This window comes from Coregonus lavaretus, assembly GCF_964263955.1.
Source record: "Coregonus lavaretus genome assembly, chromosome: 1".
NCBI lineage: Eukaryota > Metazoa > Chordata > Actinopteri > Salmoniformes > Salmonidae > Coregonus > Coregonus lavaretus.
In genome coordinates, this window is record NC_139988.1 from 22,024,079 (window position 1) to 22,045,867 (window position 21,789).

At 46.4% G+C, this 21,789-nt stretch overlaps 1 protein-coding gene across 1 annotated transcript; it reads right to left on the minus strand.

Moving 5' to 3' along the window:
• Nucleotides 1-813: 813 nt before the first annotated feature.
• chmp6b (charged multivesicular body protein 6b) lies at nucleotides 814-20,090 on the minus strand. The gene is made up of 8 exons (XM_084169692.1): nucleotides 19,775-20,090; nucleotides 15,694-15,803; nucleotides 3,829-3,916; nucleotides 3,514-3,600; nucleotides 2,864-2,929; nucleotides 2,687-2,767; nucleotides 2,333-2,411; nucleotides 814-2,192 (listed from the first exon to the last, which is right to left on the minus strand). The coding sequence occupies exons 1-8, from the start codon at nucleotides 19,835-19,837 to the stop codon at nucleotides 2,143-2,145; spliced, it is 624 nt and encodes a 207-aa protein (XP_084025818.1). The 5' UTR covers nucleotides 19,838-20,090; the 3' UTR covers nucleotides 814-2,142.
• Nucleotides 20,091-21,789: the final 1,699 nt, after the last annotated feature.

The following is a 21,789-nucleotide window of genomic DNA, read 5'->3' on the forward strand; positions in this document are numbered from 1 at the left end:
GGGACAGACACACACAATCCCTGCCTCCCATATCCCCCAGATCATCATTACGGCGCCTTCCTCTGCAGACCAGGCTCTTTCTCAGGAGCACTTGAAACAGCCTCCTCTCCTCCTACACATCCCACTCACTCCATTTTCCCTGCCTGTAACAGTCTCTCAGGTTTAAATCTCCCTTTTGTGAATCATTGAGCACAGTTACTTGCTCTGTCATTAATGTTCCCTTACTGCCTTTGCCTTTTCCCACCCACTTCCAGTCTCCCACACTGTCATTGGCTTGACGGGAACTATCAGCGACATAATGCAGCAAATTCATTCAACGGAACATCAGCGTTCACTTATGAAAAGGTGAAGTACTTTTCCCATAAAGATACTAATCGTTTCACGGATTTCCCCCAAAGATGTGGGCCATACAGGAGATAAGACCTACCACTTACTCCTTACTTGGCATCTTTAGTCATAGGTTGCTGTATTACAATTCTCTGTGTCCCACTATGGAATGATTTAAGAGGACCTCAGTATAATCCAAGGATGCTGTATACAGTTACATTTCATTCATCACATGAAGTTGGGTATAATGTACAGCAAAAGGCTGATCTTATATGATTCTCCCCATAGCTAAGTAGTTACTGTCCCATATACATGCACAGTACACAGAATAAAAACATGAGACAGCACCCCAATCCACACAATACATTCACTAACCAATGTATGCTGAGGTGCAGTTCATGAACAGGAAAAACATACGCTGCTATTTGCTGCCCTCTAGTGGTTGTTTATATCAACATACCGAGTAAAACCAGGCTGGCCAAGGACTACTTTTAAAAATGCTTGTATTGTTACAGAATAAGAAGATATTTCGTATAGACACGCCACAGGTTTGTCAATAGGATATAACTGGGAAATGGTCTCCACAGTTATTGTCAAGAGCATCTCAGAGAGACTTACAGATTAGAGAACAGTAATACTTTTTATACCATACATATCTGGTCTGATAAGCCACTTACATATATCAAATATGGGTAGTGCTTCTCTTTTATATGTAGGCCCTCCATTTCAGATAAAGAAATAATTAGCCAATGCTCTAAGAGAATCATGATATGATATGCCAGTAAAATATTACAGACCCAGGCAGCTAACAATCCAATATCACACTTCATAGTAAGACAGACCTAATTTCATAATACTCACTGGAAAGATAGCTAGGGCATCAGGCTCTGTGAGGGCGTCTTGGACTGAAATCATAGTCAAATCTAGCCATCCGATGAGAACACCAGTGTTGTCTGGTGTTGTCTGTGAGGTACAGAGGTAAGTAAGCCCACTGACAATATACGATTAGCTCTTCCTTTCTCCAATGACACTGAACTAATCCCCAAGCCAAAATGAACTGGAGCATTAGATTGGCTAAACAGCTCGACAGCGAGGAAGAAAATGAATATACATGAAATGGCTGCTTTAGCAAATAGGTCAGTACTGTTATAACGATTCTGTCCCCAAATCAACAAGTTGAAACCAAAGCTAAAAGTCAAATCGATTCTTGACAGTTTGGCAGGAATAAAGGCATTTTGAACTATGATTTGGCATCTAAACAGGTCAAGATTCTGAAAATAGTCCAAATAGTCATGATTTTGAAAGACATAAATGTAGACTATTCCTACCAAAGAGAATGTGCTCTGTGGTCAGATAACAGGCATAAGTCACAAAAGGTTGAAGAGAAATAAAGAAATAAAAGTGACACTCATTCATTTGTCTGTTAATCACATAATTTGTTCACAGAAGATTTAAAAAACACACACCTGTCAAGGGACTTAGGCAATAGGCACAATGTAAATAGGCCCTAAACATAAAAAGGATAGGAGAGAACCTGCAGGCAATGACCTGAAAAATAAGGTCCATGTCCATGGTTGGAGTGATGGGGTTGTTGAGTCCAGAGGAGGCCTATAGAGCCCTAGTTGGGCTCACAAGGCCAAGGCTTAGCAGGGCACCAGGAGCATCAGTCTTGGCGGTGAGGGACTGGAAGAGATGCTTCAGCTTCCAGTGAGTGAAGATAATCTTTCTGTGGTTGTGTGTGGTGGTTGGGGCATGAGACCCCCACGAGGGGGATATAGTGGCCGGCGTACCAAGTCCATTGGCAAACAAGCATTTCTAGACAGCCAACATCTCTCGTTCCTGCTTCTTCCTCTGTCTCCCCCTCTCTGAAATAAAGACAACCAGACAGTCTTCAACCTAAATCTGAATCCAAATCTGCTGAACACATTCTCTCAACATGAAATTAACCCTCAATGTAATTCAGCATGATGACATATGACATGATGCCATATCTGAGGAGTCTTACCTTGACCTGGTTCTCCCTCAGCTGCCTCTGGGACCTCAGGCTGGGACTCATCAGGTACCTCTGGTAGGTCAAGGTCTCCCTACACATACAAAAACAAATCCAAGGTTATAGAGAAAGGAATAGTAAGAAAGAGCGAGACCGGGAGAAATGGAGGAGGGACTTGAGCAGAGAGCATAGAAATGTACGTTCTATTCTACGAAATAGAACATTCTATTTGTATGAAAAAGAACATTCTATTTGTATGAAATATAACATTATATTGATATTGGATAGATACTGTCCAGGTGGACAGTCTCATGATGAGATGGTTTCTGCCTTTCCAGCCAGTGTTGTTGTTGAGTCATTCAGACTGACCTGAGTGATGGCCTCCAGTTCAGCCAGTACAGCATCTTCATCCTCCTGTGTCAGGGAACCTGCCAGCATCTCGTCTATTTCCTGAAGAGAGATAAAAGGGTACAAATAAATAAACAAAACACAGTAATTTCAATAAGATATCAACGCCTCTGTAAAAAGAAACAGTGGGGACCTTACCCTCTGGTATTCAATGGCTTCTTGGGTCTCATCCATAATTCTCTCCACATCCTCGATAGACATCGCCTGATACGAAAAAACAAAAAACAGTAAGTACAGGGAAGCCAATGTTATATTCATGGCTTATTCATGCAGAATGCAATTTGGTTTGCAGATGCACTGAAGGTAACTAAGGGCGCTTTCACATATCCCCTGTATGATCCAGATCCTGGAGCATTTAGTACCCTGATCCGCGCTATATAGCAAACGAACCCTGGCTGAAACTAATCCTGGACCAGCATGAGCAGCGGGTCCAAGATCCAGGACAAGAGTACCAGGTATTAGACTCGGCAGCGCAATTCAAGTGAAACATTTTGCCTGTTGTAAACAAGCTAGCTCGCTAATGTCATGTAGAAGGTGCGTCTCGCAAATCGTATCCTGAAACTGTTATTTTCAGGTGTTGTGAAAGCGAAACGTATTCTGTAGAATTCTCACAAACGCTCAGAGAAACCGAACCAGGGTACCGAACTCCATATGTGAAAATGCCCTAAGCAACCTATTTATCTTACTGATGGCTTATGGAAAAGAGAAACACATACAGTATGCTACTTTCCTGTGTCATAGGGAAATTGCATAGAGAACAAACATAGATCTCTGATACCCTCACATACCTCATGCAATGACTTCAGGCAGTCGTTTCCAACTTTAAGTCCTTCAATGACCTTCATTTCAATCTGGGCAAACTCAATGTCTTGACACTGTAAAGAAAACAAGATCAGAAAGCATTAGTTGAGTACAGGGGTGTATTCACTAGGAACCAAAAATAACCAAATGAAAGAAAACAGAATGAAATGGAGAGGGACCTAAATTTGTCCAATAAAAACAATTGTTTTCATTGCAAAGCGTTTTCCGTTTAGAGTAAACGTTTTCTGTTGCAAAACGTTTTGCTATGGTACAAAATGTTGACAAATGTGTTAACTATTTACCATGTGCTCCAGGTTGCTAATCTGGTTTTCCGTCTTGTCCAGGAGCTGGTCCTGGTATCTTTTCTTTTTGAGCAAGAGGAGGGCCTTCCTGTTTGAAAACAAAATACAGAAAGGTAAGAAAATGCAAATATCCTACGTTTGTAATTAACAGAGTATATACAGTTGAAGTCGGAAGTTTACATACACCTTAGCCAAATACATTTAAACTCATATATTTGGAGACCCTTTCTCTCTGTTGGGACAGACGCGAACTGGCTGAATCGATTCAGTGGCTAGCTTTGCACTTAACTGGCTAACAGTAGCTACTAAGGGTAAGTTCTATATCGTGGAGCTCCGCCCCATAGGGGAGCTCTGCTCCTAGTGGTTTACCCTCTGCCCTAAGGCAGCAGCAGCCTGAGACAAAATTATGCACACACCTACAGCCAATAGGAGTACAGGTGTCCCTATAAGAGGGGATGCCTCCCCTCAATCAGCCTCCCTTTTTCTTCAGCGACTGGACTAGACTGAAGAAGCCAAGAAGAGACGAAGAGAAGACTCAGGACGAAGAAAACGCAGTCGATTTTCCAGATCATCGACGTCGTCCTACAATGAGCACACCAAGCTTATCCATAGGGTAAGTATTTAACAAAAGCTCTTTTCAGAGCTCAATGTCGCTGTTCCCCTTGGCGGCTGTCGACCCCCCCGACATATGTTTCGTGGGTTGAGGGACACAGCACGCCGGGGACAGCTTCATTAATCCCCCACTATGCGCCAGCTGCGCCCTCCTTTTTTGAAGGAGTGGAAGCAGCGTTGGGCATTTTTAGGGAGGATATTCCTCTTGAGGATGTGCTATCAGTGTTAGTCTCAGCTTCTGAGGCATCATCTGAAGGCGCTGACTCAGGAGATGACAGGGCTATTGGGGAAGAAATGAATATTCTATTGGAACAATTCATTACACTGACCCAGATGTTTAACACCCCTTTTCCTTCGGGAAATTGTGAGGTCATTACATCCCTGGATGATGACGCCACAGCCTCTCTGTGCCTGAATTCTCAGGTCTCATTGAGTGGGCTGCTAAACAGCGGGAGATTAAGCTGCCCCCCATTCCCTCCAACCCGGAAGTGGATATGAGGAAGGGCGGCCGTTACTCTCGCTACAGCTTGGCGTCAGACGGCGGCCTCCAGCAGCAAGGAAGCGGGCCTCGCCCCCCCCCCCTGCAGCGCCAGAGGTGCCGGCGAGAGAGGTCATTAAAGCGTCATCCTGGCATCACCCGAAGGGCGGCCAGAAGAGACGCCGTTTATGACAGGCGAGGGGGAGAGAACGGAAGACGGCACAGCGCCTGCTGTGACCGAGCCCACTGCCCCCCCCCACTCTACCGTTGAGTGTATGGAGGAGAATGTTTTTTGTTGATGTGTGTAATAAAGAGTTGGCTCTACTTGACACTGTCAAAAAATAGCCCCTTTTCCATAATACATCCGAGAGCGTTCGACCTTCCTCACTCTCGCTCTCTCTCTTACCACTATGAGTGCAGCTCAGCCCACCATGGTGCGTTGCTGAATGCACACATAAGGCAGGTATATAAAAGGTATTAAGTGTACCTTATAAAGACCTCACTTTACAGACTCCTAGGAGTGCTGTAGTGAGTGTCTCACATAGCAGGCTGCAGTCTCAGCCAGATAATGGCATGATGACGCGACCGCTATTCGGGACGGCGCTCTGTCTCAGGCTAACGCCTCAGTCAGTGCAGTTCAGACCCGTGCTGCGTTCACGGAGGGCCTGATTACTACGGTTACGGGCGTAACCAACGTATCGGCGCCCCCGTTTCTCTCAGAATGCGCTGATAATAACCACATTGGGGATGGCGCACTATCACAGACTAAGGTCTCTGTTAGTACGACCCAGACCCATGCTGCGTTCAAGAAGGGCCCGATTACCACGGTCACGAAGGTGCCCCCACCTTTTTCTGAACGCGCCCAGGCTCACCACACTGAGTGTAGTTCAGCCCACCAGAGGTGCAGAGCTGAACGCACACAGGAGGTGAAAGGAGGAATAATACCTAGACGCCGTCTTGGTTTATCTCAAAGAGACCTCACATTACAGACTCCAAGGAGTACTGTAGTGAGTGCCTCTCATAGCAGGCTGCAGTCTCAGTCAGGAGACATGATGACGCAGCCGCTATTTGGGGATGGCGCACTATCGCAGACTAAGGTCTCGGTTAGTGCGATTCAGACCCATGCTGCGTTCACGGAGGGCCCGATTACCACGGTGACGAAGGTTCCCAGTGTATCGGCGCCCCCACTTCTTTCTGAACGCGCTAATACTCACCACACTGAGCGTAGTTCAGCCCACCAGAGGTGCAGAGCTGAACGCACACAGGAGGTGAAGGGAGGAAAGATACCAAGACACCGTCTTGGCTTATCTCAAAGAGACCTCACATTACAGACCCCAAGGAGTACTGTAGTGAGCGTCTCTCATAGCAGGCTGCAGTCTCAGTCAGGAGACATGATGACGCAGCCGCTATTTGGGGATGTCGCACTATCGCAGACTAAGGTCTCGGTTAGTGCGATTCAGACCCATGCTGCGTTCACGGAGGGCCCGATTACCACGGTCACGAAGGTGCCCAGTGTATCGGCGCCCCCACTTCCCTTTGAACGCGCTAATACTCACCACACTGAGCGTGACTCAACCCACCAGGGGTGCAGAGTTGAACACACACAGAAGGTGAAAGTTAAGAAGGTATCAAGGCGCCGCCTTGTTTTACCTCATAGAGACCTCATACTACAGACTTCTAGGAGTACTGTAGTGAAGGGCTCTGATAGCGAATTGCAGTCACCTAAGATGACGCAATCGCTTGCTGGGGATGGTGCCCTGCCGCAGGCTGTGGCCTCGGTCAGCGCAATTCAGACCCGCGATGCGTTCAAGGAGGGCAGGAATACGACGGTTACGGGTTTAACCGATGTCCCTACTCCTCTTTCTTTCTCAGAACGCATTTCCTCTCCCTTTCACGGGAGGCCCACCTTGGGCTGTTCCACCACTTCAATGTTGGGGAACAGTGGCGGTAAGGGCCATAGAGGAATACAGGTCCTTCCTACTGGATGCACCACAGCTTCGCGCCCAGCCACTTTCTCTGCATTGCTGGCAGTGGCGAAGAAGCTGCACCCTCTCACGCTGGCTAGAACAGACGTTGCAGAAGGGTTATGCTCTCCAATTCTACCGGACCCCACCCCCGTTCAGGGGAGTGGTGGAGACGGTGATGAAAACGCCAGACAAAGTGGCCGCTCTGATGACAGAGATTACGGAACTTTTGGCGAAGGAAGCGGTGACAGTAGTTCCCCAGGAGCAAAGGAACAAAGGGCTATATTCGCCTTATTTCCTAGTGCCCAAAAAGACGGGGGGAGTGAGGCCGATTTTGGATTTACGCATTCTCAACGAGAGCATAACCAAACGGCCCTTCCGAATGCTAACGACAAAACGTCTGCTGGAATGTGTCCAGAGAGGGGACTTTTGTATGAGCATAGACCTAAAGGACGCGTACTTTCATGTGCCGGTTCAGCCGCGTCACAGGAAGTTTCTGCGGTTCGCCTTTCAAGGGGTGGCGTACGAATACACGAGGATGCCATTTGGGTACGCCCTGGCACCTCGCACATTTTCCAAGTGTGTGGAGGCGGCATTGGAACCGTTGCATCGTCAGGGAATACGGCTACTAGCCTACCTGGACGACCTACTGGTTCTCGCCCCGTCAGCAGAGCTGGCGATCACTCACACAACACAGACAGTGATGCATCTCACAAGTCTGGGGTTTGCTGTGAATTGGAAAAAGAGCGCGCCCTGGCCCACTCATCAGATTGTCTACCTGGGGATACAGCTAGACACTGTGAGGATGAGGGCTCGAATTTTGGACCCCCGAAGGGTAGCCTTGTTGCTAGCCCTAAGGAAGTGTCGTCCGAATCACACGGTGACGGCGCTGTCGATCATGTCACTTTTGGGTCTCATGTCGTCAGCCCACTCTGTGGTTCCGCTGGGACTCCTGCACATGCGCAGGACGCAGCGATGGTTCGCCCAACTAAGACTAGACCCATTGCGTCAACGTCATCGGTTGGTGGTGGTTCCCCTCTCGCTCAGTGCAGACCTAAACTATTGGAGAAACTCGCGCGTTCTCACGCACGGAGTCCCGATAGGAAAGGTGTCCTCTCACATCCCAGTATTCACGGATGCGTCCCTGACGGGATGGGGAGGGACATGTCAGACACAAGCGATAGGAGGTGTGTGGCCTCAATCAGGTCGTCACATCAACCTCCTGGAGTTGGAAACGGTTCGACTGGTTCTGACCCACTTCGCGTCTACCCTTCAGGGTCGCGATGTGCTGGTCTGGTCAGACAACCGGACCACAGTAGCCCACATAAATCGCCAGGGAGGAGTCAGGTCTTCTGCTCTCCATCGGGCGGCAGAGGAATTGTGGCTGTGGGCTCACGAGCACCTTCGCTCATTGAGAGCAGCACACATTCCGGGCTACTTGAACGTAGGAGCAGACCTCATGTCAAGAGGGGGTCCTCGAGACGACGAGTGGTGTCTGCATCCAGACATTGTTCTCCAGATTTGTGAACAATTCGGGAGAGCCGATGTGGACCTATTCGCGTCACGCGTGAACGCGCAATGTCCTCTGTGGTTCTCTCTGAGGGAACAGGACGAACCGCCACTGGGAAGGGACGCCTTTGCGCACCAACCGTGGCCGAGAGTTCTCCTGTATGCATTCCCTCCGCTGTCCTGCATTCTCCCACTGCTAGCCAGGGTGAGGTCAGGAGGGCTGTCAGTGATACTGATAGCGCCCGATCGCCCGAGGGCTCCGTGGTTTGCGGAGATGAGTCAGATGTTGATTGCGCCACCTTGGCCAATTCCACATCGACGGGACGCGTTGTCTCAGGCGGTTGGCACGATAGGGAAATTGCCCATAATCGGCCAACCACTGAAGGCCTGGCTGCTGAGAGGGACAGGCTAGAGCGCCGTGGGTTATCTGATGCAGTGATCAGGACCATACAGGGTTCACGTGCCAGTTCCACTTCTAAGATGTATGCCAGTAGATGGAACGTGTTTTCACGATGGTGTGTCACACAAGGTGTGGACCCCATGAGCTGTCAGGTGGAGAGTATTCTCTCTTTTCTACAGCTCATGTTTGATAAGAAAAAATCGCCTGCCACGATTAGAGTGTTTGCAGCAGCGATTTCAGCTTGTCATGAGGGTTTTGGCAGAGACAATGTCTTTAGCCACCCTCTAGTGAAACGCTTCCTATTAGGAACGCGGCGACTTAGGCCAACACCTAGAGTCACGCTTCCTCAGTGGGATTTGGCTTTGGTACTCGAAGCGCTATGTAAGTCGCCGTTCGAGCCATTGAATCAAATACCCCTCAAGATGCTGTCTATAAAGACAGCACTGTTGCTCGCTTTGACTACAGCTAAGCGGGTCAGTGATTTGTGTGCTCTTTCGACGAGACCTGACTGCTTGGCCATCAATGGTGACCTGAACAGAGCAGTGTTACGTCCTAACCCGGCATTTGTGCCGAAGGTTATTAAGAGTTCATATAGGTCACAGACCGTGGAGCTGTGGGATTTTTCTCCTCCTCCTCATAGAGAGAGGAGTGAGGAAAAGCTCCATCGCCTGTGCCCGGTATGCGCTTTGGCGTGTTACGTCGAGCGCACAGCAGCGATTAGGTCATCGCCTCAGTTGTTTGTGTGTCACGGTGCGGCTGCACTAGGTAGACCACTTTCAAAACAGAGGTTGTCTCACTGGCTTTGTGAAGGCATTGAGACAGCTTATGAGGTAGCAGGGCGGCAATTGCCTCAGGGTATCAGAGCTCACTCCACTCGTGGAGTAGCGGCTTCTACTGTCCTTTTCAGAGGAACAGGAGTAGAGGATATCTGTAGAGCAGCATCCTGGTCGACGCCGTCTCCATTTATCCGTTTCTATCTCTTAGATATGTCTTCTAATTCTCTGGCTCGATCTGTACTCAGCGTGGCTAAAGGACGATTTTGAGCAAGAAAGAGAGGAGAAGCAGGACTGTGGACACAGGTTTCCATCAGGTCCGCTTTGGTTAGGAAGACGTGTTTTTGACAGATGTGTTTTCTAACTCTTTGGCTCGGTCTGTACTCAGCATAGCTGAAGGGAGATCTTGAGCTAGGAAGAGAGGGAAAAGCAGGACTATGGACAGGGTTTCCATCAGGTCCGCTTTGGATAAGAAAACATATTTTGTGGCATGAATCCTGACTGACAGGGTCAGTACAGTAGAGGCATGCGTTGATTAACAGAATGTGAGGTCATCTATCTGCTTGTTCAGTTAGTATGACTCATGTTTTTGTTCCTGCCCACTAATCTCTGGGATTCCATTGAGTGAGTGAGGCGGTCTACCGCGTTCACAATGTAGAGTGATACTTGATGTCATTCCATTAGTGGTCGGTAGTGTTTTCACAGGATATTGAGGCACATCTATCTGCTAGTACAGATTAGTATGGCTTCTATTCTGGTGATCTGCCCACTAGTCATTGGCATTGCCATTGGACGAGGTGGGGCGGGTCTTTTAACCGATGACGCGGTATATTGTGACGCCCGTAGGGGTTTTTAGTTGCAGTACTGCGGGACTTGGTTGCAGCCATTGCTGGGCCTGACTTTCTCGTTTCGATGGGAAGTGTTAGGCTCGGCAGGGAGTACATTTTGGAGAGCTACGCTCCGCCTTAAACCACTAGGAGCAGAGCTCCCCTATGGGGCGGAGCTCCACGATATAGAACGATTAGTTACCGGAGTGTAACTCCAGTTCTATGAGTGGAGCGGGAGGCTGATTGAGGGGAGGCATCCCCTCTTATAGGGACACTTGTACTCCTATTGGCTGTAGGTGTGTGCATAATTTTGTCTCAGGCTGCTGCTGCCTTAGGGCAGAGGGTAAACCACTAGGAGCAGAGCTCCCCTATGGTGCTCCGCTCCACTCATAGAACTGGAGTTACACTCCGGTAACTAATCGTTATAACCTACATTTATTTTATTTTCTGGTAACAAGAGTCGTTCAAGGGAATTCGGGACATGGGTGACTAGTTAACGTTAGCTTGGCTCTCTCTGTGTGTTTCGTGCCGTTGGAGGAGGGGTGGTTCGTTGGCAGAGAGCAATGGCTAGCTAGTATGCTAACTATTCTAGCTAACTAACTGGCTGAATAAGTTGATGACGTACTCACTCAAACTGTCAAAACTAACCCAAAACTTTACACAACGTTAGACACGGACACAAATGATCTGTTTGGCGTGTTAACACACTGGTTTGTTGTAACCGAGTATTGGTGCTAAACCGTGTTATTGGAGGCTGGCATGCTAGTTGGCTATGGCGTCATAGGATTCGGTGCCCTGGACGGTTTTCACGGAAGAATACTGTACCAAGTTAGCTAGCTGAATAAACTAAGTTAGAGTCTATTCCTAGAAAACATTGAACCGCTGTAGTTTACAACAATTATAATTTCTAACGTGGAAGTTGGGAGAGTTATATTTGAGTGTTTCAGTGAAACGTAAGTGAGGGAGGCCCCGCTCTCTTGCTTTCCCAGATGTTTAGTTCATTTCATTTCGATCTCCTTTGCATTATTGTAGCATTTTTCTGTAGCCTGTCAACTATGTGTCTGTCTATCCCTGCCATACAAACGCTTCACACCGCGTGGCTGCTCCCACTCTAATCTGGTGGTCCCTGTTAGCACGACCCACGTGGAGTTACAGGTCTCCGGCAGCCTCTGGAACTGCCGTTCTGCGGCCAACAAGGCAGAGTTAATCTCAGCCTATGCTACCCTCCAGTCCCTTGAGTTCTTGGAGCTGACGGAAACATGGATTACCACAGAAAACACTGCTACTCCTACTGCTCTTTCCTCGTCTGACCATGTGTTCTCGCATACCCCGAGAGCATCTGGTCAACATGGCGGTGGCACAGGAATCTCTCCCAAGTGGACATTCTCTCTTTTTCCCCTCACCTATCTGTCTATCTCCTCATTTGAATTCCATGCTGTCACAGTCACTAGCCCATTCAAGCTTAACATCCTTGTCATTTATCGCCATCCCAGGTTCCCTTGGAGAGTTCATCAATGAGCTTGACGCCTTGATAAGTTCCTTTCCTGAGGATGGCTCACCCCTCACAGTTCTGGGTGACTTTAACCTCCCTACGTCTGCCTTTGACTCATTTCTCTCTGCCTCCTCCTTTCCACTCCTTTCCTCTTTTGACCTCACCCTCTCACCGTCCCCCCCTACTCACAAGGCAGGCAATACGCTTGACCTCATCTTTACTAGATGCTGTTCTTCTACTAATCTCACTGCAACTCCCCTCCAAGTCTCCGACCACTACTTTGTATCCTTTTCTCTCTCGCTGTCCTCCAACACTACTCACTCTGCCCCTACTCCGATGGTAATGTGCCGTCGCAACCTCCGCTCTCTCTCTCCCACTACTCTCTCCTCTTCCATCCTATCATCTCTTCCCTCTGCTAAATCCTTCTCCCTCTGATCTCCTGATTCTACCTCCTCAAACCTCCTCTCCTCCCTTTATGCATCTTTTGACTCTCTACGTCCCCTATCCTCTCGGCCGGCTCGGTCCTCCCCTCCTGCTCCGTGGCTTGACGACTCATTGCGAGCTCACAGAAGAGGGCTCTGGGCAGCCGAGCGGAAATGGAGGAAAACTAGACTCCCTGCAGACCTGTCATCTTTTCACTCCCTCCTCTCTACATTCTCTTCCTCTGTTTCCGCTGCTAAAGCCACTTTCTACCACTCTAAATGTCAAGCCTCTGCCTCTAACCCTAGGAAGCTCTTTGCCACCTTCTCCTCCCTGCTGAATCCCCCTCCTCCTCCCCCATCCCTCTCTGTCGATGACTTCGTCAACCATTTTGAAAAGAAGGTTGACGACATCCGATCCTCATTTATCAAGTCAAATGACACCACTGGTCCTGCTCACACTGCCCTACCCTAAGCTTTGACTTCTTTCTCCCCTCTCTCTCCAGATGAAATCTTGCGACTTGTGACGGCCGGCCACCCAACAACCTGCCCGCTTGACCCTATCCCCTCCTCTCTTCTCCAGACCATTTCCGGAGACCATCTCCCTTACCTTAACTCGCTCATCAACTCATCCTTGACCGCTGGCCATGTCCCTTCCATCTTCAAGAGAGCGAGAGTTGCACCCCTCCTCAAAAAACATACTTGATCCCTCCGATGTCAACAACTACAGACCAGTATCCCTTCTTTCTTTTCTCTCCAAAACTCTTGAGCGTGCCGTCTCTAGCCAACTCTCCTGCTATCTCTCTCAGAATTACCTTCTTGATCCAAACCAGTCAGGTTTCAAGACTGGTCATTCAACTGAGACTGCTCTTCTCTGTGACACGGAGGCTCTCCGCACTGCTAAAGCTAACTCTCTCTCCTCTGCTCTTATCCTTCTAGACCTATCCGCTGCCTTTGATACTGTGAACCATCAGATCCTCCTCTCCACCCTCTCCGAGTTGGGCATCTCCGGCGCTGCTCACTCTTGGATTGCGTCCTACCTGACAGGTCGCTCCTACCAGGTGGCGTGGCGAGAATCTATCTCCGCACCACATGCTCTCACCACAGGTGTCCCCCAGGGCTCAGTTCTAGGCCCTCTCCTATTCTCTCTATACACCAAGTCACTTGGCTCTGTCATATCCTCACATGGTCTCTCCTATCATTGCTACGCAGATGACACACAATTAATTTTCTAATTTCCCCCTTCTGATAACCAGGTGGCGAATCGCATCTCTGCATGTCTGGCAGACATATCAGTATGGATGTCGGATCACCACCTCAAGCTGAACCTCGGCAAGACGGAGCTGCTCTTCCTCCCGGGGATGGACTGCCTGCTCCATGATTACATTTACATCATTTAGCAGACGGTTGATCTCGCCATCACGGTTGACAACTCCATTGTGTCCTCCTCCCAGAGTGCAAAGAACCTTGGCGTGACCCTGGACAATACCTTGTCATTCTCCGCTAACATCAAAGAGGTGACCCGATCCTCCAGGTTCATGCTCTACAACATTCGCAGAGTACGACCTTACCTTACACAGAAAGCGGCACAGGTCCTAATCCAGGCACTTGTCATCTCCTGTCTGGATTACTGCAACTCGCTGTTGGCTGGGCTCCCTGCCTGTGCCATCAAACCCCTTCAACTTATCCAGAACGCTGCAGTCCGTCTGGTGTTCAACCTTCCCAAGTTCTCTCATGTCACCCCGCTCCTCCGCACAATCCACTGGCTTCCAGTTGAGACTCGCATCTACTACAAGACCATGGTGCTTGCCTACGGAGCTGTGAGGGGAACGGCACCTCCTTACCTTCAGGCTCTGATCAGACCCTACACCCAAACGAGGGCACTACATTCATCCACCTCTGGCCTGCTAGCTCCCCTACCTCTACGGAAGCACAGTTCCCGCTCAGCCCAGTCAAAGCTATTCGCTGCTCTGGCACCCCAATGGCGGAACAAGCTCCCCCACGACGCCAGGACAGCGAAGTCACTGACCACCTTCCGGAGACACTTGAAACCCTACCTCTTTAAGGAATACCTGGAATAGTATAAAGTAATCCTTCTTCCCCCACCCCCCATAAAATAAAAAAATTAAAAGTGGTTGTCCCACTGGCTATCATAAGTTGAATGCACCAATTTGTAAGTCGCTCTGGAGAAGAGCGTCTGCTAAATGATGTAAATGTAAATCATTTTCCTTCCGAATGATGCCATCTATTTTGTGAAGTGCACCAGTCCCTCCTGCAGCAAAGCAACCCCACAGCATGATGCTGCCACCCCCGTGCTTCACGGTTGGGATGGTGTTCTTCGGCTTGCAAGCCACCCCCCTTTTCCTTCAAACATAACAATGGTCATTATGGCCAAACAGTTCTATTTTTGTTTAATCAGACCAGAGGACATTTCTCCAAAAAGTACGATCTTTGTCCCCATGTGCAGTTGCAAACCGTAGTCTGGCTTTTTTATGGCGGTTTTGGAGCAGTGGCTTCTTCCTTGCTGAGCGGCCTTTCAGGTTATGTCGATATATGACTTATTTTTACTGTGGATATAGATACTTTTGTACCTGTTTCCTCCAGCATCTTCGGAAGGTCCTTTGCTGTTGTTCTGGGATTGATTTGCACTTTTCGCACCAAAGTACCTTCATCTCTAGGAGAAGGAACGTGTCTCCTTCCTGAGCGGTATGACGGTTGCGTGGTCCCATGGTGTTTATACTTGCGTACTATTGTTTGTACAGACTTGTGGAGGTCTACAATTTGTTTTCTGAGGTCTTGGCTGATTTCTTTTGATTTTCCCATGATGTAAAGCAAAGAGGGACTGAGTTTGAAGTTAGGCCTGGAAATACATCCACAGGTACACCTCCAATTGACTCAAATTATGTCAATTAGTCTATCAGAAGCTTCTAAAGCTGTGACATCATTTTCTGGAATTTTCCAAGCTGTTTAAAAGGCACAGTCAACTTAATGTATGTAAACTTCTGACCCACTGGAATTGTGATACAGTGAATTATAAGTGAAATAATCTGTCTGTAAACAATTGTTGGAAAAATTACTTGTGTCATGCACAAAGTAGATGTCCTAACCGACTTGTCAAAACTATAGTTTGTTAACAATACATTTGTGGAGTGGTTGAAAAATGAGTTTTAATGACTCCAACCTAAGTGTATGTAAACTTCCGACTTCAACTGTGTATATACAGTATATATATATATATATATATATATATATATATATATATATATATATATATATATATATATATATATATATATATCTCATGACAGCTTTCAATCTCAAATTATTTAAAGTGACAACCTTCACTTTAGGCAGATAGGTCTTATTTATGATGAGAGAAACAAGTCCTTACTCTTTCTTGCCATCTTTCAGAAGCTGCTTGGCCAGATTCCTCTCTTTTTCCAGCTGCAGAGTGATTCTCTTCTGGTACTGCTTCAACTTATCTCTCTGCTGTTTCAGTTGCTGGAATTGAGCAGACAGACATTTTAATGTGATTGTTGGAATACCACTCGTTTCAACACTAAATCGCTTCAGTTTGCTGTCTAGCTTGCCAGTACAGTAGTCAATTGAATTTGGTGTGTTAGCCCTGGCTAGTATGGGTTGTCAGACTGCCCCTATCCCACCTGTGTGTCATAAACAACAGTGTGAGGAACAATAGTGGAATCAGTGGTTCATCTTCAAAATAAAAGCAACTCATTAAATATGATGCAAATACAAATAGTGAAATCATGCCATATTTGGACTAGATAATGCTAAATAAGGTTGGAATGTTGTTATATAAACTAAACAAGAAAACAATTTGTTAATTTTACAAAATAAATGTTATAATCAGTTGAAATCACACTGTGGATGTATTAGACTTCATAATTGCATTGGGGCATACTTATATTTCACTGTACAACCTTACCTATGGATTGTGGATCAATGAAATGGGGTATCAGTCTACTCAGTGACACCCACAGAACATAACTGTAAAGAGTATACACAAATATTAGTGTTGTAGCTCTTATTGCAGGACTTTGACTGTGGGAAATCACCTCACTATCCAGCCTATTGTGCATATTGACATGTGGGTGTCACTTGAGTAGCCTGATACCCCCTTTTCATTGAGTATTAAGTATGCCCAATATGTAATTCTGCAGTCTAATACATCCACAGTGCGATTTCAACAGATTTTAATTTTTTTGTCAAATTAACTCATTGGATTTTGCTGAATTTATTTAACCTCATTCCAACCTTGTTTAGCATTATTTTACAGAAGAGTTTTAGAGCCAAGTAAAGAGAAAAATAAATAAACAGCGATGGGTGGTAGTACTTTTTTTTTATATTTAGAGAATAAACTCTAAATTTAGAGTTTATTTTTATTTTTATGACAAATAAAGTTGGAGTTATATTTCAAGATTAATGTAGGGGATTGGTTAACTGCATGTCTCCCTGGCTCCCTTTTGCTGTGCGCACCACCATTGAAATGCCTGCAGTTAGATGACCTGGTGAAACAATACTTTAGAATTGGCTTTAGTAACAAGGAAATCCTTTCTATTTTAGCACATAACAATATTATTATATACTGAACAAAAATACAAATGCAACATGTCAAATGTTGGTCCCATGTTTCATGAGCTAAAATAAAAGATCCCCGAAATGTTCCATACGCACAAAAAGCTGAAAAAAAAAAAAAAGTGGACAAATTTGTTTACATCCCTGTCAGTGAGCATTTCTCCTTTGCCAAGATAATCCATCCACCTGACAGGTGTGGCATATCAAGAAGCTGATTAAACAGCACGATCATTACACAGGTGCACCTTGTGCTGGGGTCAATAAAAAGCCACTCTAAAATGTGCAGTTTTGTCCCACAACACAATGCCACAGATGTCTCAAGATTTGAGGGAGTGCGCAACTGGCATGCTGACTGCAGGAATGTCCACCAGAGCTGCTGCTAGAGAATTTAATGTTAATTTCTTTACGTCGTTTTAGAGAATTTGGCAGCACGTCCAACCGGCCTCACAACCGCAGACCACGTGTAACCGCGCCAGCCCAGGACCTCCACATCGGGCTTCTTCACCTGCGGGATCGTCTGAGACCAGCCACCTGGGCAGCTGATGAAACTGATGAGTATTTCTGTAATAAAGCCCTTTTGTGAGGAAAATCTCATTTTGATTGGCAGGGCCTGGCTCCCAGTGGGCGGGCCTCCCATTATAAGTATTACGATCTGGAAAAGGATGTGCCAGAGATTATTTTCAGAAGGCGCAACCGTTGTTACATACATAGGTAGAGACGGGCGGATTGTGTGTGTATGCAGGTGTGTGTGGGCGGTAAAAAGTAGGGGCAAAACAAACAAATGGCCATCAATCTAATGATCTAATACACTCGTTCAAATAGGCGTCACTGCTCATTCACACTTATCAATCTAATGTTCTAATAACTTGCACGCACGCGCACACACACACACACACCAAGTTTCCCCCTGGCAATGTTAGACTATAGGCATACACTCTTCTAACGGCCATGGTGCGTTTTGAAGACAAACAAAAAACGTTCAAGTCCTTTCCGTCTGCCCTACGAATTCGCTACAACGTTCTGCTGTGTAGCCTAGGCAACTACTTGAGCACACCCAATAAAACTAATTATCTTGGGATCCTGGAGACCGGGGGCTATGCGTGTGTATTTGTCTTATGTCAAAACCACTATTATGCAGCCCATTATAAACCTAAAGCGGCCAACTAGATTGAGTATCCTAACCTTTAGGCTAATTGTACGTTACAGTAGGCAAGTGAAAGTAAATTATAGGCCTATCCAACGACTGCGGGAGGAATTAACAATGAAGCAGGGGTTTTATGCAAGTGTCTGGGAGGAGAGGCAACTCAACGACCACTCCTGCATGCGCATACCAGCTAATCTGAGGCACTGTTTGAATATATTCATGGTAGATAATCCCTTTCTTTAAATAATAATTGATCGAAATATAGGCCTATTAGATCAATGATGATAGGCTATATAGGCTATAAAGAACTAATCACTTATCTGACATGACTTGGTAGCCTAGCGTAACATCTCCTTTCACTATCCATCTATCAGTGATGTCTTACAGGATGGGAGGAATGAAGGAGGTTATCCCAAAACTGGGGCATCGTCTCCGTTACAGGCCATTTGTCTCAGCTATACCGCTAACTTAGGCTACCACTGGTCCACCTTGTAGAGGCTAGTGGCTAGACCGGTTAGCTGTTAGGTTATAATAATGGAATGTAACATTACTGTCTCAGATGGGGCTTTACCCAAACGCCTGCCCCGTGGCTATGCAAGGTCCATGACAGAGGTTTGGGGTTAGCCCTTGAGCCCGACAGGGACCCGCAATCCAACTCCACGCAATCTGTGACCTACATTCAAAAGATAATAAGCACAGGCCTATGACGCTACTTAATTGGAAGTGTAGCCTACATAAAACACCATGCCTCTACGCACACATTTGTAAGTTAACCTTTCGACATATAGGCTGCTAATCTAGCTGTTACTCTATAATATACTATGCACGGTGTTGACATACGCAGGGGATTGAGGATTACATTGTAGCGAATTGGAAGGGCACCATGACAGGGACTGATGCACGCAGACTCTTCACAGTCTAACAATACATGGCCGTTAGAATGGTATTGCTTTGGGGACACTGTGTGTGTGTGACGCCTGTTTGGACAAGTGTATTAGACCCACTCACCCTCCCCACATACACACACACCTGCAAACACACAACCCACATGTCTCTACATATGTACAGTACAAGTCAAAAGTTTGGACACACCTTCTCATTCAAGGGTTTTTCTTTATTTTTACTATTTTCTACATTGTAGAAAAATAATGAAGACATCAAAACTATGAAATAACACATCTGGAATCATGTAGTAACCCAACAAGTGTTAAACAAAATATATTTTATATTTGAGATTCTTCAAAGTAGCCACCCTTTGCCTTGACAGCTTTGAACACTCTTGGCATTCTCTCAACCAGCGAATACTTTTTTACTATCGTTTTTTCTTCTTCTTCTCTTCCCTAATACTCTTCCGTATTATCTAGTCCAAATATGCCATGATTTTACCATTTGTACCCATTTGCATCGCTTTCAATTAGGGAATGTTAATGTTCCAACATCTAGTGGAAAGCCTTCCCAGAAGAGTGGAGGCTGTTACAACAGCAAAGGGCGGACCAACTCCATATTAATGCCCATGATTTTGGAGTGAGATGTTCGAGGAGCAGGTGTCCACATACTTTTGGTCATGTAGTGTACTTTGCTGATCTAACATTAGGTCTATACATGAAATGATTCCCTATCTAACTGGGTACAGTGTGGGTAGAGTGTCAACTGGAACATGTTGGTAGCTAGCTAGCTATGTTAGCAGACTGACTTGCTAGATAGTTGGCTAAGGTAACATTAGACAACTCACCAAAACTGCTCTGTCCTGCTCTGTGACTCGCGTGCGTCTCTTTCTGCCGAAAATGTTTCCCATTTTGATTCCGCATACCCACCACTCTGTGCAACTAAAGAGTCGACTTGTAAACAAGTCTATTTCTCAGAAGAACATTGCGTAAGCCTACACTTAGTTTGTGGATCGGTCGTCTGGCTAGGTATCGTATTACTTTGCTATTTTACTTCAGTGAAGCTAATGCTAAAAATCACACCCTTAACATCAGGAAGTACGGCATTCAGGTATTGGACAATACAAATAGTGGGGTTTTCTCAATTGGGCAAAAGTCTGTCCTGCGCCTCCTTGTTCTTCTTCTTTTGGGATTGGGTTGGCGGATCGCATCCAACGTTTAAGGTACATACACCGCCACCTACTGTACTGGAGTGTGAGGCCTACCTACATTAAATTATCTTCCTTTCATTTCATTTCATTTTACAGACGCTCTTATCCAGAGCAATTAGGGTTAAGTGCCTTACTCAAGGGCACATCAACAGATTTTTCACCTAGTCAGCTCAGGGATTAGAACCAGCGACCTTTCGGTTACTGGTACAATGCTCTTAACCACTAAGCTACCTGCCGCCCCGGTAAGGGAACCAGGTTTTCCTCTAGGATTTGCCTTTGATAGCTCTATTCCAAATATAGTGCATTCGGAAAGTATTCTCTCGACCCAATTTTCATATCATGTGGGTCGTGACCCCTAATTTGGGAACCGCTGGCCTATGTTGTCTGATTGTTTCCTAATCTTCTACCCAGCCTGCTGAGCTCAGCCAGGTCACCCGTGATACAAGTGGCTATTCGACGTCCATCCATGTCTGAGGACGTTGGGCGATGACGTGTAAACCGGTCACTAGGGGCAACAGTGAGCGCTATTACCTTCAAGTAGGTTTGGGTTTTGCTAGGGTTAGGGTTAGCGTAAGCATCTGTCTGTGGTGCCAAAGGTTGCATGTTCGAATCCAGCGATAGAAAGTTGTTTGAACGTCTAATTCTGACGTGAGACTGTAAGAGCTTGTTGGCTGAGCTACCTTACCTGGGGTATGCATTATTATTTATATTTTTTTGTCATTTAGCAGACGCTCTTATCCAGAGCGACTTACAGTTAGTGAGTGCATACATTATTTTAAAAAAAAATGTCATACTGGCCCCCCGTGGGAATCGAACCCACAAACCCACAACCCTGGCGTTGCAAACGCCATGCTCTACCAACTGAGCTACATCCCTGCCGGCCATTCCCTCCCCTACCCTGGACGACGCTGGGCCAATTGTGCGCCTCCCCATGGGTCTCCCGGTCGCGGCCGGCTGCGACAGAGCCTGGATTCAAACCAGGATCTCTAGTGGCACAGCTAGCACTGCGATGCAGTGCCTTAGACCACTGCGCCACAAGTAAATTGGTAAATAAGGTGTCTAGTAGAGGTCAGTGTTTGAATGCGACTTGGCGTCGAAGAAAGCACCGGCACCAGTGGGATCTCGCATTTGCAACACACGGATCAAAAAGGCATGTGATCAAACAAAGCTCCGTCATTGATAATGCAACTTTGAAACGAGCAACTGCATCTTTATGCGAGAAACCTACTTTCTACATCAAGTTTACACATTTACAAAAGACAGTGGCTCCATTGCATGATTTAGATGTAAAACAGGAAATGCTTATCAAAATTAATAATTTAAAAGTTTGAAATACAATGTAGCCAGTGTTTCAAGAAATCTATTTTCTAAAAAAATATAATCTGTCTATACAGGAACTCCACAGGATGAGAATCTCACTGACCGCAGCTCTGTCAAGTGAGATTGTGAGAAGAATATCTAGAATAAGTTTGTTAATTGTGACTAGCAGAGGTTGATGTTTTGAAAGCCACAACGGGATCAAACAGAAGCTTCGTAAGTCATTTATCACATGGTAACTGCCTGTCAACTTTGCTTGGAACTTGAATTAAACTTTTTCAACTCACTTTGACATATTAACAAAAAACTTTGGATCCACAATTTGATAATGACCA